Source organism: Manis javanica, chromosome 10, assembly GCF_040802235.1.
Source record: "Manis javanica isolate MJ-LG chromosome 10, MJ_LKY, whole genome shotgun sequence".
Lineage (NCBI taxonomy): Eukaryota > Metazoa > Chordata > Mammalia > Pholidota > Manidae > Manis > Manis javanica.
Window position 1 is genome coordinate 78,682,854 of NC_133165.1, and position 24,412 is coordinate 78,707,265.

Below are 24,412 nucleotides of genomic sequence, written 5' to 3' on the forward strand. Positions count from 1 at the left end.
AATTATATGGTTGCATAAACAGTACAGTCTTACTGCCAGAGTCAGGCTGCATGGGTTCCGACTTTGCAACTTACCAACTGTGTAACCTTTGGCCAGTTATTTATAAACTTTCTGTGCCTGTTACCTCATCTGTAAAATGGTGATAGATAACAATACACCTACTCCTTGGGCTGTTATGAGAATTGAAAGAGTTACTATATGTAGAATGCTTGGGACACTACCTGGCACATAGGAAAGTGGTACTATCATCAGCTGTTTTACAGGCTTCAGTGGGTAATCCCAACCCCAACTCCCTTATCTTCAGATGTACATATATTCCCACAGTTATAGTCCTTTGTCCTTCACATTGATATCAAGATGTGCAGGATGAGAGACATTAGATGGGACCACAAAGATTTGAGTCCTGAAACAAAATGATTAAATTATCCACCACTTTCCCCTCATCCTCTGCACCTTCATTCTGTCCTTCAACTCCTCCCAAACCCTATTCTCTTTCAGGTCTTAAATCAAGACCATGCTAACAGGGATAAGGGGAACTGGTTGGCAAGCATATTGGTTGGGTGGCATAGTCAGAATTGTCATCAGAAGACCTAGATCTGTATCTTTGTTTCACCTCTTACTGGCCTCTCTGAGCTTCAGTTTCCTTTTCTGCAGAAGAGGAATAACAATCCTACCCCTCAAGCCTGTGGTGATACTATATATGAAAGTGTGCTGTAAACTATTAAGTGTTATAGACAAGTTAATTATTATGAAAGTAACTGAAAGTGGAGGACGGTGGTTTTGTCTGCTTATAGGTTACTGTCCTCTTCCATAACCTGTTCTCCCTGACTAGTTACCCTTTTAGCAGGAGGTGGTTGCAGTGGGGTTGCCAGTGTAGGAAGGGTTACATGGCAAGATGTAAGTGAAAGGGTATCTCGCCGCGACCCTACTTACCCAGAATGACTCAGGAGACACAGGCCCATGCAAGAGACTTTATTATCTGAAGGAGAGAGTGGCTGCCCCAGAGAGGGGTGGGGGGAGAGAGAGAGAGAGAGAGAGAGGGAGGGAGGGAGGGAGGGAGGGATAGAGCAGCAGAGAGAGCAGCGGGACAGAGAGAGCAGAGAGCAGAGAGAGAAAGAGGGGGGAGACAGAGAGACAGAGAGAGAGACAGAGAGAGACAGAGGGAGAGAGAGCAGCAGAGTGAGAGAGACACAGAGAGATGGCAGAGAGAGAGAGAGAGAGAGAGAGAGGGAGAGAGAGAGAGAGAGAGAGAGAGAGAGAGAGAGAGAGAGAGGGAGGGAGAGAGGGAGGGAGAGAGAGAGGGAGGGAGGGAGGGAGGGAGGGCGGGCGGGCAGCTGCGTGGTGCCTTTTATTGTGGCGGATCAGCTGGGCCTGTTGCCTTGGGGGAGGCTCGGGATGTTTAGAGATAAGGCGGGGTAAGCCCAGGCAAGTCCCAGGTGTAATTCTCACCAGCTTATGTGCTTGGGACCATGGGGCAAATGGAGGATAAATTACTATTTTCTTACATTTCTCCCTTTTCTGTTTTATAAGTAGTAGAGGATTTGGGAAGGAGTGAAGGTTAGTCTTCAGTAACTGCTTCCTGCTGATTAGGGGCGATGAAGTTCATTTTTGTATTGATGGGGGGGCGGTCCTCAGATGAGCCCTTGGTCTGCAGTGGCGATGCGTGTTCCAGGTTCAATAAGGATCATCGTCTTTGGAGAGGGGTTGGTAATCCTGTAATATAAGCTGGTTTAAGGTTTGGTTAGAAATTTTTTGCATTTGGGCTGATTGCTATGTTTACATAGGGTGGCTGAATTAATCGCATTTTTGGGGACATATGTGTAGGCAGCAAAGCAACCTGTAGGGCAAAGGAAATCCTTGATGGTGCAATCTTTTGGACAGTCTGAAAGAGAAGAAAGGGTTGACATTGGGAAGATAGGTCTGGTGAGAGAGTAAATGTTGAGACTAGGGTTAATAACCCTGAAGCATGACGCATGGCGGTTGTAAGGGAGGTTTTAGGACTCTGTGCTGGCAGAAACTTCTTCAGTGATAAGTAGAAGTGGAGATGAGCAGCGCGAAATGCGGAGAGTAAGAGGTCCTGTCAGGGTGGAGTAGGAACATGTGGGAGATTTGGTGGGAGGGGAATAAGATGAGACAAATGGCTTAAGGTGGGAATTGTGTATCTAGTGGGGAAGACCCTGGAGTTTAACTGCAGTTGACGTGGAAAGGATTACTGTGTATGGTCCTTGCCATTTGGGAGTTAGGGATGGTGTCTTTGTTCTTTGGAACAGGCATGGTTTGGAGTTTTTTCCTGTCTATGGTAATGGCCTTGTAGCGTGGGGAGAGCTGAACTCCCAGGTATGTGACCTGAGCGGCAGACAGCTGAACTTTGGAGGGTGAAACTTGATAGCTGTGTTCTGAGAGAAAGTTTAAAAGGAGAATAGTATCTTGTTGTGAGGTTTGTAGGGAGGGACTGCACAGGAGAAAATCATCTACATATTGAAGGAGGGTGGAGCTCGAGAGAGTAAGGGATTTGAGGTCTTGTGCTAGAGCCTGTCCAAAAAGGTGGGGACTATCCCTAAAGCCTTGGGGAAGGAATTGTTAAGTGGTCTCTGAATATTAAAAATTAACATAAGGAATTTCCTGCCTTGATTTTTCTCTGGGATACCAGCGTCTTGGTCTGGGAGTATATCAAAAGGCTGCCTGCCCAGCTCCCAAGGTGGGCTGAGGTATTGTCTATTTGCTAAAGAATCCTGCCTTTTACTATGCCATCTACAGCTGTGTCTGCATGCTAAGTTAATTGCTCAGTTTGCAAAATTACCTCCTCAGATCTGAAGGAGGAAAGACAGCACATAGGCCTGGGCCTTTTAGTATGCTAAAGTAAATCTTATGCATGATTACAAATGATTAGCAAAATAAAACATGTGCTACTCTTTTTCTGGGGAACATTAACTGATCTCACTGAAGAATGATTCTAGAGCTTAATGTTCAACATAGTTTTAGTAGGGGGGGTTTCCTAGCACGTAGTTTTACCTTGCTCTGACTGCAAATATCCTGCCTTGCTTTCTCCAGAGGCTCTCACCTTATTCTGTCTAAGCCTATGATCCCCTCTACAGATAGAGACTCTAGCTGCTGCTAGGGAAAAGGGGCTACGACCGCTCTGGCTGCTTCATGCTGAGAGGGGGCACAGTAAAGGGTGCAGCTAGGTCTCCATCACTGGTCAGTTGAGAGGGCTTCGGAACGTTGGCACTTCTGTTCCGGGTTTCATTTCTATTATTATTTGCAGTTTTGTGGCTTTTAGGCAAGATAGAACAAATTGTTATCAGGTTAAGTAGCAACATCTGGAGTTGGATTTTCCATCTGGAAGGACAAACTTGACGAGATTAAGAATGCATGGCTGAATATGAGAACTAGAAATATGAAGAGTCTAATTGAGAATCATAGCCAGGTATCATGGGGAAACTAGAATGTTGGATCGAGTTTACATCTCAATGACTAGTATTAGTATTAAGTATAGATAAGACAGCATTATTGAAACAATACTTTTCTCTAAAATCACTCTCATTTTTATTAGAAGTATCCAGATTAAGAAAATAATTAACAGTTGGCTTGATTATTTGCATAAGTGCAGCAAGAAGAGTAATTGATTACATGGGATCTTTTAATTGTGCTTTGCTGGAACTTTTTGCAAGGAATTTCAGATTGAACTTTTAAGGGCTTCTTGAGGCCAGAAAGCCAAGCCAGACTTGCCATCAGCTTGTACCTGCAGTACCTGTAGATTTGGGTGAATTCCTCTCTTCCTGAGGTTTCTGCACCTACCAGGAAGTGACCTTCCTTACTCACCTGGTAAGGCTGCTGGGAACTCTGTAAGCAAGGTACCAGGCCAGTTCTTATAAGGGGCTTTGTTGGCTTTATAAAGTCAATCTTAGTTCCTTAAAGCTGTCTGCTCATATCTGAGCTTACACACGTGTCTCTCAGGTATGACATTCCAGTCAAAGCCTTGGTAATATAACCAGTGTTTTTAATTAGTCCTCTTACAAGGAAAGCAGATTCTTATTGAACTTATGCAAATAAACATACTGCCATGAAACATAAAAATAGTCACTGATAGTTTTTAAATTCTGGAGGGATCAGGTAGAGAGAAAGATAAAGTTTCAATTCTGCTTACAAAGACAGTCATTTACTAAACTGTTGTCAGCTTTAGAGAAAAAGCTTAAAACACTTTATCAACAACATTTGAAACAAAAAGCCACCAAATCATATTCCTTAGTTTACTTAATCCTATGTAACTAATACCTGTTCTGCTGAAATCTAGTTTTTTACTAGTTTAGGAGTAATAAAACAGTGAGTATAGATGACAGAAGACTTACAAATGACAATGGTTAAAGATCTGATGAGAGCTTACTGTAAGACAGTTGTCATAGGGAAATTTGGATATTTTTGTAACACAAAACATTCAGTAACAAAGTTTAGCATCATTCCCTGTGACAGTGCCTTCTAGGTAATTAAGCAGGTAAATAAGCCAAATTAGCCAAATATTTTCCTCAATGAGAAAAAATTCCTCTGACATGTTCCAGGGGCCCTCTGGAAAATATCAGAGTGAACTAGAGGTAAAAAGTACCTTTTTGAATTTGATATTGGGGAACTGTTAAAAGTTTTAAGGCACTTGCTTAAATAGTTACTTACATTAGACAAAGCTACACTTCACTTTAAGCATTTTTTCTTTGAAAGATTTAACAGATACCATCAACTTAAATGACTAGGAAAACTTAGGCAGCTGATAACCATAAGGACATGTCTATTCAGTTCAACTTAAATTAGCATTAGTGCTTAATATCTTCTATTAGAATTTTCTGGAAATTTTAGAATGCCCAATTTTTACAAGCACTTGTCTTTAAATCAATCTTTATTAATACCATCTGGAGGTAGAAAAATATTTTTCATTTACACACTTAGACACAAACATACAGATTGAGACAATGATACAGTGAGAGGACAGACAGAGCTCCTGGCATGAGCCAGGAGGGGACAAGAGAGCCCGTGGTGGTGCATTGTCTAGGAGTTTTATAGGCAGTTGAGGATATTTGGGGACGTGAAAAAATCTTAGGGCTGTGGACTTTAAGGCAAGTAGTAGGTGTTTAGGATTGCAGGGGAGACAGAGAGAGAGCTTGGTTCGGAGGTAGGAGAAAGCCTGGATATATGGGATCTCTTTCCATTTGCCCGTACGCTCACAGAAGTTGTATAAGTTGTAGAGAATTTTAGGATTTAAACAGCCATTGGGGGCCATTTAGACTGATTGTCCAAGGGATATTGTGGCCAGATCTCATTACAGTAGCGAACAGGTTTGAGGTCTGGAGTGAGGTGGAGGGGCTTTAGATTATTAAGTAAGCACCCTAGCGGTGAATCTGCGGGAACGGAGGGGCCAGATCCCATGGTGAGAACGAGACCGTTCAGAAGTCGCTGAGGCGTCCCTGAACAATTGAGTAGGTCGTGGAGAAGACCAGGCACAGTTAGGGGGTCGTCACCACCTCTAACTGTGGGGTTGAGGCGAAAATGTCGGGGAGGCTTGGTACCTGGTACCAGAAGTTTTCAAGTCGAGTAGATACGTAGATAAAGGGAGACTGGGCCTCAGTGGATGAGGATTCTCACCATGGGGAGGCAGAGAAGGGCCGACTATAGGGATCAACCGTGACTCTGAAAGTTGTGGTTGGGGTTACCCCTGTCCCAGAGGAGTCCTTGGGGGTGCCGGACACTCAATAGTCACTTCCCAGGTTCCAAAGGGACATTTAAGTCGACCATGAAGGGGAGACTCACCAAATCGAAGGCCGGTGTTGGGCGAGAAGAAAAGTGACCGGGGAAGTGGACAGTGAGCCCGTGAAGGAGGATCGGGCAGTGAGGGTTCCCAGAGCAGCTCAGGTTCCCTGAGGAAGAGCAAAGTCAATGAGAGAGCCTCATCCGAAGTCACGGCACCAATGAAAGGATATCTCGCCGCGACCCTCCTTACCCAGAATGCAGCGTGGTGCCTTTTATTGTGGCGGATCAGCTGGGCCTGTTGCCTTGGGGGAGGGTCGGGATGTTTAGAGATAAGGCGGGGTAAACCCAGGCAAGTCCCAGGTGTAATTCTCACCGGCTTATGTGCTTGGGACCATGGGACAAATGGAGGATAAATTACTATTTTCTTACAGTAAGTATGTAAATCATTTGGATGTGTAGTGTGTGGTCAGTACAAATGCAAACTGAAATAATGCAGGTCTATAAGGGTGACAGACAAAGTGTGTGTGGAGTCCTGTGAGAGTCTGAGACTGAACACCAAACTGTAGGTCAAGAGTTTGGGACTGCACCTGGGACTGGCTTAACATATTCTCCCAGCACCAACACCCATCTTAATTAGGCACCTCCCACAGGAGGCCCTAGGATGCTTGGTAAGGTCTCTCCCTTCACCTGGCTGGGGAATCATAGCAGGGGCTGGCCGGCAGAGCTGATGGGCCAACGCTAGAGGGGGTGGAAGGTGCAGAAGGTAGTGCTGTCCCGAGCTGTGGGTTTGAAACTCACCAGTCAGGAAGTGAGGCCAACAGACGGAAGGGCGGGCAGGGGCGGGCAGGGACGGGGAGTCCTGGGGCACAGCAGAAGGGGCCTTCTTGTGTTTGGGCACCGTGCGGCCATGGGCTTTGAGGCCAGAAGTTGCTGTTAGCCTGGTGAGACTAGTCTGGGCAAAATGCATGCCCAGAGGCAGTTGGCTATAGCTGCAGTGAGAGCAGAAGTCAGAAGACATGAAGTGGCCAAGCAGGCTCTAAACCGCCTCAGGAAGCTGGCAGAGAGGGTGGGTGACCCTGAACTTCGGGACAGTATCCAGGCCTCACTGGACAGTGTACGAGGTAAGAGAGAGGTTAGCTCTGAACCAGCAGGGTATGGAAGGGCTTGCCGTGTCATACATCTCTTCCCAACCAGCCACTTCTTAGTACCCAAGATGGAGCTGGGACTCGAGGGAAGAAAACATTGGGAAAGGATGGAAAAACACATGAGAGGTGTTATTCTTCCTCTTCCTCCAACTTTGGTCCTTATCCCAGGGAATCAAAATACAGCTCAGTGCTGAAATGACCTTGTCAATGGAGAAGAGGGTGAGCATGGCTAGAAGAGGCTGTGACAGGCCCATGGTGGACTTGGATCCTGCCTGGGGAGTCTGGGTGGGGAAGCAGTCTAGGGCAGGAGATTCTGGGACTGGATACTGTGTTCGTTCCCAGGCCCCACGACGGATCAGTGACCTCTTGTTCTCCAGCTGTAGAGAAACACACACACACACACACACACACACACACACACACACACACACTGAAATATACCACACAGAGAATCTCAGGCTCCTAGCACACACTAACACGCGTACTGCATGCTCTGCACAGCTGAAGTGCAGAGAAGTCTCCAGGACTCTTCTTGGTGCCCTCTCCTCCCCATGCTCTTGTTCCTGTCTCTTCTGTACGCACCCCCCCACACACACACACCTTCCGCTCTACCTCCTTGGTGCCATTAGAGCAAGCTATGACAACACAGGGAGGAAATGCTGCCATGGCAACATCATCCGCCACATCCTCCTGCCCACCCCAGCCTTCAATCCTGTGGTGGGGCCTTGCCAGAAACAGCTTCTTTCACTAAGGTACAGGTGGAACTGGTGGAACTGGAGGCCATCTCCCGCCTGCTCTCATCTCATTCACCTCTGAGGCAACAATGAGCTAACAAAAGCTGGCTACTTTGCCCATGAAAGGTGTCTGGGAGAAGCCACCCACCATCATATCCTGGTCTGTTCCAGTCTTTCCCTTCTTAGCTGCCTATCTGGGGGAGGTGGTGGGGTGGTACAGAAGGCTGTCAAGATGCAGTTCTTTCCAACAGGCATGCTTCCTGCCAGGCCTCTCTGCTGGTACAGGCCACCAGGCATAACTTGGGAAGGGGTTCCTAAGGGAACAGTCTGACTGACCCTTTGCCTTTCTTAGGCTAGTGCCCCTCTCACCTCCTGTCCCTTACCCTTTGTCAAAAACGACAACTGACACCTTTCCTACATATGACCTTGGTGGTTGGAAAGGCAGACCTAGGAGAAGTGGCCCATTAGGGCCTATGAGGGAAGAACTCCAAGCCCCACCTCTGTAGAAAAAGAAGGGAGGGAAAAGATTTAGGCCAGGTAGAGTAGCAAGTTCTGCTCGCTCTGGAGAAGGAGGGAGTAAGGAGAGGTGCAGGCCAAAATCTCTGAGAAGACTTCATTCTCATGCATAAGTGATTTTTCCTCTGCCTCTGTAAGAGTCAGGATCCTGTTCGCTCTTAACATAAAGGAAAACTGAGGCCATCAAAGGAAGGAAGGAAAATTAAGCCAGAATCAACAAAGCCCTTTTGCCCCTTTTCAGAAAAGGCTCCTGAAGAGCGAAGGGTCTCCTATCCTGGGGATGGTGTCATCCTGATGCTGCAGGGAGGCGGAGGGCTGTGTGTTCAGAAGCTGCTGACCTAGGGACAGGACCTCTGAGGGACTGCGTACAGGTCTCAGGGAGAACAAAGGGCATCCAGCATCCTGGTTCCACCCCCCACCCTCACCCCCTACCAGGCCGAGCATGCTGCTGGCTCCTGCCTCGAAGAGCCGCCCACGACAGCACTTATTATAGTCTCCGATGCGTCAGGAGGGTGGGACGCCAAATTAGGGGAAGGTTGAGACTCCCTGAATCCCAGGAAGAGGTCTCCAAGGCTGCAGAGAGGCCTGCCCCCACTTCCACTGCCCCCCTGCTAGGTCTCAGCCTCTTCCCCACTGTCCTAGCCCTTCAACCCCCCACCCCTCCCCGTAGTGAGCCTTGAACTCCAGGGTCCCTAGAGGGGTGGAGGACACAAAGCAGACATTTTCCATCCTGTCTCCTCTTTAACCTTCCAAAAGAGCCCTGCCTACCCTGAAAAACTTCAGGAGACTGAATGGGAACCCAAAAGAGGTCAACCCCTTCTGCCTCAACTGAGGGGATCTTTATTCAGGGGTGCTAAATTCCCCTACAAGTGGATATCCAGGTGTGAGGGTGGGGCCTTCATTAACCCCATATCCCCCAGTGGGTCCCCCCACCCACCATGCACAGCGATCCTCCTCTCTGATTATCCCTGCTGGTGTTTAAGGCACTCTTGGAGCTATGGTTGCTATGGAGACTGGATGCATTTTGATATGGGGGGGTGTCAGTCTGTAGACTTTTTCCTTATGCTTCCACCTTGAACTGCAGCTTTTGACTCACTTTTCAGCCTGGGCTCCTCCAGCCCCAAGATCTCTTTCCTCCTGAGTTGCTCCCCTCCTCCCAACCCTGCTAAGTTCCATGTTTGTCCCCATCCCCAGGGAACACTTTTCAAGTTCACTTTGGGACACGGGCTCAAGGCGTGGCCCCATCAGTGTATGGCGTGGTGGGGGCGGATGGGCGAGGGGGCTGGGTCATGCGGAAAGGAACATGTGCAAGTACCTCGAGGAGACAAGGGGTCCTGGGAAATGGATTTCAGGGCTCCCCACTTTTCCACTTCAGCTTCCCCAGAATTGGCAATGACCCCGAATTTGCTCCGTTTTCGCTGCGACTGTCCACCCATAGAATGATTTTTATCCTTGTCCTTAGATGTCTCTCCTAACAGTCGTGCTCCCTAACGGTGCTGTGCTAGGGGAGGGGGCTAAATTGCTGGAGTAGGTGAGTCCGAGTTCCAGGAAATCCAGACCAGGATTTGGTAGGGCAATCCAGTCCAGGATTTTGCACCGCCTTCGCAGACAGCAGAGCTGGTGAAGAGAAGGTGGGGGAGAGATAGGATGGAGGGGCGAGGGGCCGCCTCCTCCTCAATGTGAGGGGAGCGCCCGGACACAGCGCGCATCCGGACCCAGCCGAGCCCTGGCGAGCCCCCGGACCCTTCGTCGGGATCTCACGCCCCTTACCTCTCAGACCCCATACCCGTGGGTTCCAACCCATTCCGGCTTCCCTCCTTCCTCCCCCACCGGTGCCTGTATCTCCATCCCCAGCATCCTCCCCGCGCCCCTGCGAATCCCCCGCACGACGAGCCCCATTAGCTTCTCACCCTCCTGAAGACCCCCTCTCCGATCCCATCTGCCGCCCCTGTCTTTTGAGTCCCCATTTCCTGCCCCTGCCTCCCCCGCACCGGTTCCTCTTCTCCCCCAGCCTAGGGTCCCTCTTTTCTGTCCCTTTTCCTCCCTCTCCCCTATTTGCCCCCACTACTGTTCTCCCCGCTCCCCCCCGCCCATCTCAGCGCCCCCACCCAGGCCGGAGTGCACGGTCCGGCGCGCCTCCTTGGAGCAGCACCAAGGTCCCGGGGCTCCAACGGGGTGGGGGCGCAGGGCGGGGAGCATGGGGAGGGGGCGCCCCGTGTGATGGGAGGGGGGCGCAAGCGGAGGCGGCGGAGGCGGCGGCGACAGCGGAGCCGGGCTGGGGGCTCAGCGGGGTCCGGGGGCTGGGGGCAGCGAGCAGGGCGGCACCATGGCTGGGCCCCCCTGAGGCAGTTCGGGGGAGCCCCCTCCCCTCCCCAGCTCGGGGGTCTCGGGGCCCCATGAGCCGGGGCGCGGGCGCGCTTCAGCGCCGGACAACGACCTACCTCATCTCGCTGACCCTGGTGAAGCTCGAGTCGGTGCCTCCGCCGCCGCCGTCTCCGTCCGCGGCCGCAGCCGGCGCTCCCGGCACCAGAGGCGCCGAGACCGGGGATCCTGGCAGCCCGCGAGGCGCGGAGGAGCCGGGCAAGAAGCGGCACGAGCGTCTCTTCCACCGGCAGGATGCACTGTGGATCAGCACCAGCAGCGCGGGGGCCGGGGGCGTCGAGACCCCCGCCCTGTCCCCAGCTCCGGCCAGTCCGGCCCGCCCGGTCTCCCCCGCTCCCGGCCGCCGCCTCTCCCTCTGGGCCGCCCCTCCGGGGCCCATGCTCTCCGGGGGGCTGAGCCCCGACCCCAGGCCCGGAGGTGCCCCCACCTGCTCCCGGCGCCCCCTGCTCAGTAGCCCGAGCTGGGGGGGTCCGGAACCCGAAGCCCGGGCGGGCGGCGGCGTCCCCGGCTCGTCCTCCCCGCACCCTGGCACCGGCAGCCGGAGGCTGAAGGTGGCGCCTCCTCCGCCGGCTCCCAAGCCGTGCAAGACCGTGACCACGAGCGGCGCCAAAGCCGGCGGGGGCAAGGGCGCGGGTAGCCGCCTGTCATGGCCTGAAAGTGAGGGCAAGCCCAGGGTCAAGGGGTCAAAGAGCAGTGCCGGTACTGGAGCCTCTGCCGCCGCTGCAGCCGCTGCCGGGGCAGGTGGAGCTGCAACCATGACCTCTGGTGGGGCCGGAGCTGGGCCCGGAGCCCGAGGGAAGCTGTCCCCTCGGAAAAGCAAGAGTAAGACCTTGGACAACAGTGACTTGCACCCAGGACAGCCTGCTGGCTCTCCTCCTCCGCTAACGGTTCCAGTAACCCCGTCTTCAGCCGCTGCTGTCACTGCCGCCCCCGCGCAGCCCACTGGGCCTGCACCTCCAATCACTCTGGAGCCTCCAGCTCCGGGGCTGAAACGGGGCCGGGAGGGGGGCCGAGCATCCACTCGAGATCGCAAGATGCTCAAGTTTATCAGCGGCATCTTCACCAAGAGCACAGGGGGGCCTCCTGGCTCTGGTCCTCCTCCTGGACCCCAGGGCCTGTCTTCTGGCAGCGGGTCCCGGGAGCTGCTGGGCGCAGAGCTCCGGGCCTCCCCTAGTGAGTAGGACCAGGGCCTGAGAACAGGGAGGGGCAGGGGCCTAGAATGCTCAGCTTGGGATAGGGGAGCATGTGCAGGACTGAACTTGGGAAGCTTCTCTCTTGGGTGGGCTATTGAACCAGGCTCACTCCTCTGCTGTAGACTAGGGCAAAGAATAAGAGGTACTGAGGGGAATGAGTAGCTATGCTGTGCGATGAGAGATGACTTGATGTCAGAGGAACTCAGAGAACCTCAGAGCTTTCTGAGAAAATAATGCCCTTGGTCAGAGTGACTGTAGGAAATTGCCCCCAGGGAAGCCCTAGACCCCACCTCCAGTCTCAGCTGGACTCTGGGAGCATGGAAACAGGGCTTTGCCTTGCCCAGAGGGACACTGAAGGTGGGGGGAACGAAGAAGCCTCAGTTTCTCCTGAGCACTTGGGGCAGGTGGCATGAGAGTGACCTTGCAGGCAGCTCCTCGCCAGGAACAGGTCTTCCCCTAGTCCGGAGCAGGCTGGTGAGGCAGCAGGGAGGGACTGTGTGTCTTCCCACGCAGTGAAGGAGGCAGTTCGGGAGTGCGTGGGGGCAGGAACGTGTTCGATACTTGAATGTGAAGTGCGAGAGGGCGGATATGAAGCCTTATTTCCCCCATTGCCCACCCCAGCGCCCAGAGCGAGTGAAATCCCCAGGGGGCCGACCAGGAGTGACTCAGTGGGGGTGGAACTGCTGCAAAGGCAATTCTTACCTCCGGAGACTTGGGAGGGTTATGGAGAAGGTAGTGTTTTTTCCAGGGTTGGGAGGTGGGGGTGTCTTTACTTATTTTTTTAGAAGAGAGAGGCAAGGGACTGTTGGTTCGGCTCACACTCCCCGGAGGGGAGGCGGGTCCCGGAGCGGGGGCGGCCCCTGGGTTTGGCTCTAGAGCGGGTGGGAGCAGATGGCTCCGGATCCCAGAGTTCCCGCCGCAGCTGCGGCGCCCCGGGAACGTCCGGCCAGTGTCAGGAGCGGGGGCCAGTCGGGCGGAGGGAGCATCCTCTCTTCCCGCCCCCTGAGCCCACCCCCGGGCCTGTGGCTACCGTGGTCCAGGGAACGGAGCCCTTCCTCACAGTTTCTTTAGCACGGTGCTTGTGGGGAGGGCATGGAAAAGGGAGGCCTAGGAAAATCCAAGTTCCATTCCTTAGGCTCTGGGGGTGGGTGGGGTCAGGGCCATCATGCCCTTGACCTTGAAAAAGGGGAGGGCTATCCCTCACCTCAGTTTCTGTCCCTTGAAATGGAGACTGAGGAAGATCCACTCCCTTCTATATCCCAGCCCTTCCTCCCATCATCTGCTTGGGAATAGAGCTGGTGGGGAGGAGACCCTCCTGTTCTTCCAGAGGGAAGAGCCTGCCACTGTCAGATCCCTGGTCCCCAGGTCTGGGGCAGAGACCTACGTTTGGGGATATGCTCTAAGGGAGATGCCAACTGAAATATTTTTGTCTTGCTGGCTCTGTTGCTAAGCAACCACGGAGTGCCAGCAACAGCTGTGGGGAAAGCGACTAGGATGGGAGGCCTGAGGACCACTCTCAGACCTAGCCTTTCCTGCACAACTCCCAGTCCTGCCAGGGTTCTGCGGGCTAAGGGAAGCTGCAAAAAGAGGAGGGGTGGCTGAGAGCTGGGAATCCTCCTCAGCGGGGAGCATGCTGTTTTACACTCCTTTCCCATTACAGAGGCTGTGGTCAATAGCCAGGAATGGACTTTGAGCCGCTCCATTCCTGAACTGCGCCTGGTAGGTAATCCAGTCTCCTTGCCTGTACAAAGCTGACCTTCCACGACCACACTTTCAACTCTCTCCTCTTCACCTCTTCCCTTCTCTGTGTGTGGGTGAGAATGGGGCACAGCTTTCCAGTTCTCCCAAAGTTCTACCTTCATAGCACCTTCCCAGAGCTTGATACATCCTTACAACTTTTTCTTCTCTGGTCTCCTTTTTTCCTGTTTGTCCATGATCTGCTTCCATGATTCTCCTTATTTCTGGCATCTCCCCTTTAGCCCTTCATGTTCTATTGCTTAGAACTGGGTAAAACTTTACAACCAGTGCCTAGAGCTGTGCCATTTCTCACCCCACCCCCAGCATCCAGTATGTTTCCTGAACAACACAGCACACCACAAAAATGACCTTCTTTAGCCTTCTGTCTGTTTCAAGCTTGGGAACATTTCTTACCACACTCATGGCCAGAGCCTCCTGGATGCTCTCTCCTGACCATCATCCAGGCCCTGTAGGACCCTGCTTGGATGATTTAACACTGACACACCCTTTGCATTCTCTGGAGTGTCCAGACCCAAGCATCCTGCCTCCTCTTAATTCCCACAATCTCTGCTCCACAACCTTGCCTTTAGGGTGTACTGGGTGATGCCAGGAGTGGGAAGTCATCGCTTATCCACCGATTCCTGACGGGTTCATACCAGGTGCTGGAGAAGACAGAGAGTGAGTTCTCAGGAGCCATAGTAAGCTAAGGATTGGGGTCAGGGATCCAGGATCAATGACTAGGCAGTATGATCCAGGACAAGGCAGGTATGGAGACCAGAGGGAAGGATGAGGCCACAGTAACTAAAGTTCAGGGAGCAGGGGGAGGTTTGATGACCTGTGACCTCTGACTTACTACCACTTCCAACCCTTCCGGACAGGTGAGCAGCACAAGAAAGAGATGTTGGTGGAGGGACAGACTCATCTGGTGCTGATCCGCGAGGAAGCTGGGGCACCTGATGCCAAGGTGAGGGTGGAGGCGACAGAGTAGGCAGGCCAAGGGAGAGGGCTCTGGTTTCCCAGGTGCCCCTGAGGATAGCGTCCAGAGGAGTGGACTTGTCTGACCCTCTCTTTGCTCCCTGCCCACCCCCCGCAAGTTCTCAGGCTGGGCAGATGCTGTGATCTTGGTCTTCAGCCTGGAGGATGAGAATAGTTTCCAGGCCGTGAGCCGTCTCCATGGGCAGCTGAGCTCCCTCCGGGGGGAGGGACGAGGAGGCCTGGCGCTGGCACTGGTGGGGACACAAGGTAAGGAGGGACTGGAGTATTGCCTTCAAGGGAGTCCCTGGGGTGGCCCTGTGGGACTGCCCAACATAGGTGAGGGCTTGGCAGTTATGGAAATGGCCACCTGGATTCCAGTAGCTCTCTGGAAGGAGCCTGGTCTCCAAAAAAGGGAGTCATAAAATCAATGCGCCCAGGTCTGAGCAGAGGAAAGCGGACTCTCCAGGAAGTAAGTGACAACTATAGTAGCGGTGTCCGTTCCTCTGAGAGGTCACCTACCTTGTGTTCTCACACTGCTATTTCCCAATGCCACCACTATGGGAAAAAAGAAAACCACAGGCCTGAGAGCAATAAAAAAGCCTTTTTCTTCTACACCTTGCTACAGCTGGGTCAGGCTGACACCTTTCAAAGGGACTTTTCTAAAAACAGAGAGAAAACACAATTGAAATGATGAAGAAAACATACAGGACAGAAAACCTTTTAGTTCTCAATAAGTGATTGCTAGGCTTTCAGACTCCACCACCGCCAGGAAAGCTTTTCCAGTGCCCACCTGTGTAGGGCTGGTGGTCTCATTGGCATGCGTATCCTGCTGGTGCCTGCTTCCACTTGTCACTTGCTTCCTGGTTTCTTGTGGCAGAGTAAACAATCCACTTGTTACACATGGACAGTCAGCCTTTTCCCAGTTCCCACCCTGGGTGTTCTCCCACTCAGTTCACTGTTCATTGGACTCATTGGACAGGTGATGGTCCCCTGCAGGTCTGAGCCATTTCAGACCTTGTCAGGAACCTCACCTCCAGAGTATTCTTTGAAGACTCGTGCACACACACACACACACACAGCTTCCTCAGCTTACTCATACTGTAGCTGGGCATATGAGCTGGCTTCTGCACTCCCATCTCTCAGGAGGGACATTCTCTTGTGTCCTGTCCCCAGTGTGCTGGGCCTGGGACTGGAGCCCAAGGAAAAGGAACCCAGGAAAGGTGGGGGAGGGGGGCCCTCAGCTGATCCTGCCCTTTCCCACCCCCTCAGACAGGATCAGTGCTTCCTCTCCCCGGGTTGTGGGCGATGCTCGAGCCAGGGCTCTGTGTACGGATATGAAGCGCTGCAGCTACTACGAGACTTGTGCAACCTATGGGCTCAATGTGGACCGGGTGTTCCAGGAGGGTAAGTGTGGTCATCCCCAGCAAATGAGGAAAGCAGGGGCCTGGAGGCCAGGATATTCTTAGAGGTCAGGCATCCAGGCCTCTCTTGGTGAGTGACAGGTAATTAGCCTGCATGGGAGGGAGGAGGGATCAGGGAGGTCAAAGAAGGTTTGCTTAATAGCCACAAGGTCTGGTGGAGGAGCTGATGAGGCTACAGGTGGCACAAAGGACAGTGGCAGGAAGTTGGGGGCTACATTATCTCTTGAGTATTTCTCAAAGCTGGGCACCAAATGGTGGTCTTGGGTATCTACCCTGTTCATGCTTCCTTTCCCTCCCCCTCCACACAGTGGCCCAGAAAGTAGTGACCTTGCGCAAACAGCAACAGCTTTTGGCTGCCTGCAAGTCACTGCCCAGCTCTCCAAGCCACTCAGCTGCTTCCACTCCAGTGGCTGGGCAGGTGAGTTGGGGCCTCAGGGTCCCCAGAAGGGCTGGTAGGATGCAAAGGGGAAGCTGGTGACCCAAGGACAGGCACAGAGTTCCCAAGGAGGTGGGGGAGAGGGGAGGGCAAATGGGAATGGCAGTGACACTATTTGTAGAGAGTGCATTGGACTGGAAATCAACCAGGTTTGAAAACATCATTTGCAATGTCCTTGAGCAGTTCTAAAACCTCCCAAGGTTTCAGGAGAACTGTATGGCATAGTACTGGTGAAGTCAACATTTGCAGAATCTGAAGCACCATGACAACCCTAGTGAGAAGTTTCATTTTTAATGATAATACAAATAAATGGCAATATCATCAAGAAATGTCTCCAATTCTTCATAAGTAGATGTAACTGTGCTTGGTGGGGTGGGGGCATCTCAACTGTCCTGCTGACTCCTCCATCCATGCCCAGGCTAGTAATGGGGGCCACACTAGCGACTACTCTTCCTCCCTCCCATCCTCACCCAATGTTGGGCACCGGGAGCTCCGAGCTGAGGCAGCTTCAGTGGCTGGATTGAGCACCCCAGGGTCCTTGCACCGGGCAGCCAAGCGCAGGACCAGCCTTTTTGCGGTACTAGACATGCTGACCCCCTATCCTCCTGTCCTCTGTTACTTGCCCATCCTCCCCAGTCCTTAGATCCCTCTGTTGGGTTCTTTGTCATCTGTCTTCCCTGTTCTTCCTCTATACCTCTATCCATCCTCTGAGGCCAATAACCATTCCAGAATCGGCGGGGTAGTGACTCTGAGAAGCGAAGCTTGGACAGTCGGGGAGAGGCAGCAGGGAGTGGGCGAGCCATCCCCATCAAACAGGTGGGTAGTCCAGGGACTGGGGTCAGGCTGGGGGCAGCTGGTTTTAATAGGCTTCTCTCTCATGTATCCCTTTCTATACTCCAGAGCTTCCTACTAAAGAGAAGTGGCAACTCCTTGAACAAAGAATGGAAGAAGAAATATGTAACCCTGTCCAGTAACGGCTTCCTACTCTACCACCCCAGCATTAACGTGAGTGGCAGAGACTAGCTGGGCCACACTGGCTGGCCTTGGACACCCTTCTAGCTCTACCAGTCTATGCCTCTGACAAACAGAACCTAGTTTCTGGGGAACTCTACTTCTGTTCTCTTAAGTTTAGCAAACTCATGTTAGGCACCCACCACGTGTCCTGTGGGGGATGGAAAAACAAATTAATCTCCCCAGGAACTTGCAATCTAGCAGGTCAGAAGGACTTCCTCCTGGCCTTCCTCCTGGATTGCTTTCTGGAGAAGATGATGCTGCATCAAGTCTATTGGTCCATCTCCTAGAAGCTCATCCCAACCCAGTCAGGGGCCCCTCTGCAGTCCATCTTTAACCTATACTATTGGCTGCTTCCCAGCATCACAAAGGGCCTGAGCCTTCCCTACATTCTCAACTCCTGTACCCCTCCAGGATTACATCCACAGTACTCATGGCAAGGAAATGGACTTACTACGGACAACAGTCAAAGTCCCGGGCAAGAGGCCCCCAAGGGCTATCTCTGCTTTTGGTCCCTCAGCCAGTATCAATGGTCTGGTCAAGGACATGAGCACTGTCCAGATGGGTGAAGGTACTGGTGAGTAGGGCTCATGACAAGGAAGGAGGAGAGGGGCCAGGGCTGGGAGGAAAGGAGGGGAAATAAGAAGTGAGGTCTGAGGCTGAGTAAGTGGGAAGGTGGGAGATAAAGAGCGGCCATATAAGGAGTGGGGCCCAAAGACAGAGTAGCTCACTAAGGTTTTGTTTCCTTTCCAGCAGAAGCCACCACCCTCACCCCAAGCCCCAGCCCCAGCCCCAGTTCCTTGCAGCCACCAACAGACCAATCATCCAAGCACCTGCTGAAGCCAGACCGGAATTTGGCCCGAGCCCTCAGCACTGGTCAGTGGAGACCCACCCTCCATCCACTGTCTTTCATATCCTAATGGGATGTGGGTGGGAAATGGACTTGGGGTAGAAGCTTGGAAGGTGGAATCAATGCACGAGTGGACACACTGAGCATCTACTGGGTGCCAGGCACCAAGCTCAGTCATACTGTGTTTATCATAATGGCCCAGACAAGGGGTTTCTACAGCTAAAGTACCTGTGCTTGAATGCTGGCTTGCCATTGGGCAAGTTACTTGACCTCTCCATGCCTCAGTTTTCTCCTCTATAAAATGGAAACAATAGATTATACCTCAGAGGGTTGCTTTGAGGTTTAAACAAACTGAGAACATCACCTAGCAGATAGCTGTCAGTGTTCAGAATGTGTGGAAATGTATGTATTTTTTGAAATAGTGAGTAACATTGTGGCAACTGATCCTCACAACAACCTTTTCAGGTCAAGATTACTATCCCCATTCTAGGGATGAAGCAACTGAGGCTCAGAAGATTAAGTGACTTGCTCAAGGGCTCAAGGCCAGTAAGTGGCAGAGCCAGGATCTAAGTGCAGGTCTGACTCTAAACCACTCATCTGCTCACCTCCCCAGGAATGGTCAAGGGGGGCCTCCTGGAGAGGGACAGCTGAAGAGGGGGACTTAAAACACCACAGCTAATTCAGGGAAGGGGACAGGCTATGGATAAATTAGGAAATCTGTGGCAGGGGCAACTGAGGCAGCTGTGTCCCCCTCCTTAAGACTGTACCCCATCTGGAGACCTGAGCCCCCTGAGTCGGGAACCCCCTCCTTCTCCCATGGTGAAGAAGCAGAGGAGGAAAAAATTGACAACACCATCCAAGACTGAAGGCTCAGCTGGGCAGGCTGAAGGTGAGACCCTGGTGGGCAGTTCCACTCCCACTCTGGTCCCTCACCCCCAACTCCAGACCCCTGGCCTGTCTCCTGCAGAAGGAGGAAAATGCCTCAGCTGAGTGCCTGACTCTCATTGCCACTTTGCACATGACTTAGTGAAAAAATGGATAGAGACCCCCTAGCCCCATCCTTTCATTACCCAGCCAATGCCTCTTCTTCCAGTATTCCCCAGCCTCCCATTCTCAGTGACCCCAATAAGTCTGTAGCTTCTGCTTCCTTTCCTAATGACCCTCTAGTTCCTGCTCCTGCCCCCAAGTCCATTACCATCCCAACTCCTGCACCAGAAACCCCATAACCCCAGTGACTTACACCTGACAGCATTGACTCCTCAGCTTCTGGACTGGGTGACCACCCAGCCCCTGTTCCCAATTCTTTTCACAATTGCCAAGCTTCTCCAACAGCCCTTAACCACAGGACTGCTCCTGAACTCCAGGGCCCCCTCATCCATGGCCTGCGACACACCTTCTGTCCCCTTTCTCCATATTCACTCAGATCCTGATCATCCCTTCCCCTCCCAGAGACCTGGGTCCTCATTGATCATGATAACTGGCTCCCACCGCCCCTGCTCTCTGCCGGGTGCTCAGACCCAGGTTCCAGATCTGCCTACTCTCATGGCTCTTGGCTTCTGCTCTACTCTGCTCCGGGGCCACTGACTTTACTTCTGCTTTCTCTCCCCATCTGTCTGTCCTGCTTTGTCTCTGGCACTCTCTGTCACTATCTCTCCATCTCTCCATCTGCCTCTCTTTTTCTCCTTCTCTCTTGGTCTCTTTCTCTGTTCTGCTCTCCATTCTATCTCTATCTCCTTCGCTTCGGGAAACCAGCCAAGCGCAAAATGTGGAAACTAAAATCCTTTGGTAGTTTAAGAAATATTTATAAAGCAGGTAACAAGTGGGGAGCTGGGAGGGCCGCTCAGCTGGGGTGCAGAAGGGTGGGGGTGCCCCTGCCTTCCCCTGCATGTGCTTGGGCTTCCTGCTCTCCCCCACCCTCTGCTTCCTCAACCCCTCTGCCCCAGTCCCAGGGGCTTGGGATGGACATCAGGGAGGAAGGGTGTGGGAAAGGTGGCCCCTGTTTGAACGCCCTCTTCATGACCCATCCCATCCCCCCACCCAGAGGAAAACTTCGAGTTCCTGATAGTGTCCAGCACTGGTCAGACGTGGCACTTTGAGGCAGCCAGTTTTGAGGAGCGTGACGCCTGGGTCCAGGCCATCGAGAGTCAGATCCTAGCTAGTCTGCAGTGCTGTGAGAGCAGCAAGGTCAAGGTAATGGGTCGGGAGGTCGGGAGGAGTCCAGAGATGGGCTTGGAGGGAGAATCCATACTAACCCCAACCCTTTTTGCAGCTCCGCACAGACAGCCAAAGCGAAGCCGTGGCCATCCAGGCGATACGAAACGCCAAGGGGAATTCCATCTGCGTGGACTGCGGGGCCCCCAGTGAGCGCAAGGGGGCAGTGGAGGGGCCGCGGGCGGGGTTTAGTTCGTTCCTCGGATTTCGCCAATGCTGGGGACCCACGCTACTTGGAGGGGAAACAACCCCTGCACTTCGTCCCCAGACCCCACGTGGGCCAGCTTGAACCTGGGTGCACTCATCTGCATCGAGTGTTCTGGCATCCACCGGAACCTGGGCACCCACCTGTCCCGCGTTCGCTCACTGGATTTGGACGACTGGCCTCGGGAGCTGACCCTGGTGCTGACTGCCATTGGTAACGACATGGCCAACCGCGTGTGGGAGAACGATACGCGGGGCCGCGCCAAACCCACGCGGGACTCTTCGCGGTATGTGTTAGGAGAGGAGGGCGCTTGGGGCGTGAGGTCTCCGCGAGCGTTCCCTAAGCAGGGGCAGACGTCTTTGTGCGGGTCCCTAGAGCCCTTCGTTTGATTCCTGGTCCTCAGGGAGGAGCGAGAGTCGTGGATTCGAGCCAAGTACGAGCAGTTGCTCTTCCTGGCGCCACTGGGCACTTCCGAGGAGCCGCTGGGCCGCCAGCTGTGGGCCGCGGTGCAGGCCCAGGACGTGGCCACCGTTCTCCTGCTTCTGGCCCATGCACGACACGGCCCGCTGGACGCCAGCATAGAGGACCCGCAGCTTCGCTCCGCACTTCACCTGGCGGCCGAGCTCGCTCACGTTGTCATCACGCAGCTGCTGCTGTGGGTACGTTAGCGGGGGTAGGGAAGGGGTACCTCAGAGGGTACCAATGAGGGCTCCGCTCGGACACAGCTAGGCGCTGGGTGAGTGGGGCTGACGTTCCCAGAGGGAACCTACAGGGGGGCCTGGAAATCTGGGGAGACGACGCATGGCTGTGGCCCGCGGGGGACGTGGCGGTCACGCGGCCTTTTCCGTGCTTTTAGTATGGAGCCGACGTGTCTGCCCGCGACGCGCAGGGCCGCACCGCGCTGTTCTACGCCCGCCGGGCTGGAAGCCAGCTGTGCGCCGACATCCTTCTGCAGCATGGCTGCCCGGGTGAGGGCGGCAGCACCGCCACCACCCCCAGCGCGGCCACCACCCCCAGCGTTACCGCTACGCCCAGTCCCCGTCGCCGGAGCAGCGCCGCCAGCGTGGGCCGTGCCGACGCCCCCGTCGCGCTGGTGTAGTTGTCCAACGGGGGAGACACCCGAGTCCCACGCGCGCGGGGCACGACCACGCGGGTGGACTGCTGGACAGATGCACCTACTCACCTCCCCAGTCCGCACCCCGCCCCACGGGAGCGCTCCTTCCCCCCACGAGGGCACAGGCCCCACGCCTCCCAGACGACCCAAACTCACCTCGCTCTCCCCAGCGAGGCCTGGAGACCAGCTCAACACTCCCGCTCCCCACTTTTTACACTCGAGTGCTCTGAGCCTGTTGGCTCGGGTTGGGACGCCCCAGCCGCCCCAGCCCCTGCTCCTGGGCGCTGGGATGTGCCGGCTCGCGCCTCCTTGGGGCGGGGGAAAGACCCAGTCCTGCCTGCGCTGGACAATCCCGCGGCGGGAGCACACACCCAGGCTGGCTCCTGGGGCAACGCCACGCCAGAGGAGGGGCTAGTACGTGGGAGGGCTAGCCCTGGGACTCGGGGACAATACAGGGGACCCCACCCCTTCCATTGCTAATCTCACTGCCCAATGAAGGGGGAAGGGCAGCGAGGGGCAGGACCCCTGCTGCCCATGGGGGTAGGGGGGTCCCCAACCCTTTCCGTGAAAGGGACCATGAGGAGTGGAAATCAGAACGTCCCCCAACACCCATCCATGGATGGAAGCTAAAGGGCCGGGGGAGCCAAAGGCCTGGGTCCCTCCTCGCTTCTATCTTGGGAGGGAGAAGGGATGGAGCAGGAGCAGACTTAGAGGGACTGGGGAAGGGCCTTGTAATTTATTGCTTTGTCCCCAATAAGGGGGCAGGGGTGGGCAGGGGATTGGGGAGGGCGTTTCAGGATAGGGAAAGCCAAGGGAGGGCAGAGGGTGGGGAGGGGTGGGGGTGCTCTCGGGTTGTGTCTGTGACCGTGACTGCGTACATGTGACTGTGCAGCGCCCCTGGTGATCTGGGGTAGGGGGCACCCCTACAATGGGACCCCTCCCCCACTATTCTTCCTGTCCATCCCCTCCCTCCCACTGGAGCAGCTCCAGACCTATCCCTCAACCCCATGACCCCTCCCAGCCAAGGCTGAGAGGATGTGAGATGGCTGGGGGGATTTCCAGGCCCCCACTCCACCCCTAGAAAGGGGGTGGTGGGGTAGACTTACCTGGATCAGCCCTGCCTCCTTCAATCACTCAGCCCTTGGGCCGTCTGTATCAGTGGTTTCTGGTCTTTTTTTTTTTTCCTGGCTAAAATATTTTGCAAAGGACCAGGTAATTGGTGGGGGAGAGGGGCAGGGGCCTGGGGGGTGTGCCCCCATCTCCTCCAAGGTGGGTGGTGTGAATCTTCTTCAACAGTGATTAAAGAGGAAGTGATTTTGTCTAGGGGGTGAGCTGCTGGTCTGTTCTTGGAAGAGGTGGTTCAGAGAATGGCCTTGGCCAGGTAGGGAATGGGAGGTGGAAGAGGCCCAGCAGAGGGTGCCTCCAGCTCTGGCTGGTGCCAGGGTAGTGTCTGAGGGCACGGAGGCAGTAGGTCAGATACTCCATCGTGTTCCACAGTCCCAGGTTTGTGTAGTGGAAGGAGACCAGCAGACCAGAGTGACAGTGGGGATTCAGGTAGCAGAAAGTCACTTAAAGACGACCCCCCTTCTGGGAAAGAGTTGGGATGTGGAGCCTAGAGAAGCAGGCAGGGGAGGGGGCAGGCTGCTTGGAGAGGAAAGAAGAGAGGGTAGTTTTGGTTAAGAGCAGGAACTTCGGAGTCAGATCTGATTTTGAAACCAGGCCCTCCATGTTATAGCTAGGTGGCTTTGGGCAGGTTACCTTGGTGGTGTGTTGTTTGTAATTTAAACAGTGTCTGTTCAGAGGGTACCTGGGGAGGGGTCCAGTGCTGGCTGTGGAGCCCTGCTCCAGGCTAGCCTGCTCACCTTGAGTGCCTGGTAGCAGAAGTAGAGATTATAGTAGGATACCTACCGTTCCTGGCTGGGAGGCAAGAGATGGAAGATCTCCTGGCTGCAGAGGTCCCTGGTATCCACAAACTCCATGCCCAGCTGATGCATTTACCTACTTTCAGGTCACCTGAAGGGCCACTGAGGCCACAGTAGCCTGAGGCCACACTGCCAACAGCTGCAGCACGTCCTGGTTCGGCACATAGCCAATCCTACAGCTCTTCGTGTGCAGCCAAACGTATTTGCCCCAGTAGAGGGGCTGGGTGGGGTGGTGTTGGGCCAGCAGCCAATGCAGGCTAGACACAGCCACCCCCACATTGTCACACACTGATGAACTAGTCTATCGCCCAGTGTCTTCCAGCAGAGCTGGTTCTGGCCGAGCACCCTGCCAGCCCTGCGACAGACGTTCAGCTGCAGGTACACCACTGAACTTCCAAGGCGCAGTTGTAGTGGTGTGCCCAGGGCCCACTCACATGGAGGCCCTGGTTCTGCAGGGTCCTCAGCTAGGTAACCAAGCAGCCTGAGCTGGGAAAAGGTGGATTCAGCAGAGCAGGTGCAGAAGCAAGTGTGTGGTCAGGGAAGGCAAAGCAAGATTAAGGAGGGAAACAGCAAAGAAGATTCAACTGGAAGGCCTGGCATGCCCTCCTCTAGCTCAGAGACCCTCGACTCCCTCATTCCATCCCCACTTTCCTTCTTGGTGGCAAAAAGCTCCCTCCCTCCCTCAGAAGCTCCAGAGTGTGAGAGAGTGTGAGGAGGAGAGAAGGACCCCAGGAAGAATGAAATTCCCATAGGGAATCACAAGCCAGTGGGGAGTCCCTTTCATTTCCAGCCAGTGAAAGGTGGTCAAGGCATCAGCACCCCCACAG

The 24,412-nt window shown here is 54.0% G+C and overlaps 1 protein-coding gene and 1 long non-coding RNA gene across 11 annotated transcripts; one reads left to right on the forward strand and one right to left on the reverse strand.

The window, feature by feature from the left end:
* Positions 1–1,289: 1,289 nt before the first annotated feature.
* Positions 1,290–10,708, reverse strand: LOC108387597 (uncharacterized). 2 transcript variants are annotated; one of them, XR_005054165.2, is made up of 4 exons: positions 10,570–10,708; positions 9,444–9,745; positions 5,794–5,900; positions 1,290–1,713 (listed from the first exon to the last, which is right to left on the reverse strand). It is a non-coding gene; the product is annotated as an uncharacterized lncRNA (long non-coding RNA). The 2 variants fall into 2 exon arrangements; XR_005054166.2 differs by lacking the exon at positions 9,444–9,745 and having other exon boundaries at positions 1,291–1,713; positions 10,570–10,699.
* Positions 6,600–22,986, forward strand: AGAP2 (ArfGAP with GTPase domain, ankyrin repeat and PH domain 2). 9 transcript variants are annotated; one of them, XM_017645740.3, is made up of 19 exons: positions 6,601–6,854; positions 13,364–13,422; positions 14,031–14,118; positions 14,319–14,404; positions 14,535–14,682; positions 15,685–15,819; positions 16,145–16,254; positions 16,691–16,849; positions 17,002–17,088; positions 17,173–17,277; positions 17,698–17,860; positions 18,037–18,159; positions 18,894–19,022; positions 19,886–19,945; positions 20,175–20,323; positions 20,403–20,493; positions 20,613–20,835; positions 20,953–21,208; positions 21,406–22,986. In XM_017645740.3, the coding sequence occupies exons 1-19, from the start codon at positions 6,695–6,697 to the stop codon at positions 21,646–21,648; spliced, it is 2,574 nt and encodes an 857-aa protein (XP_017501229.1). In that variant the 5' UTR covers positions 6,601–6,694; the 3' UTR covers positions 21,649–22,986. The 9 variants fall into 9 exon arrangements, with proteins under 9 accessions (XP_017501296.1, XP_017501229.1, XP_036847992.1 ...); XM_036992097.2 differs by lacking the exon at positions 6,601–6,854 and adding an exon at positions 9,752–11,683; XM_036992098.2 differs by lacking the exon at positions 6,601–6,854 and adding an exon at positions 9,782–11,683 and having other exon boundaries at positions 18,040–18,159.
* Positions 22,987–24,412: the final 1,426 nt, after the last annotated feature.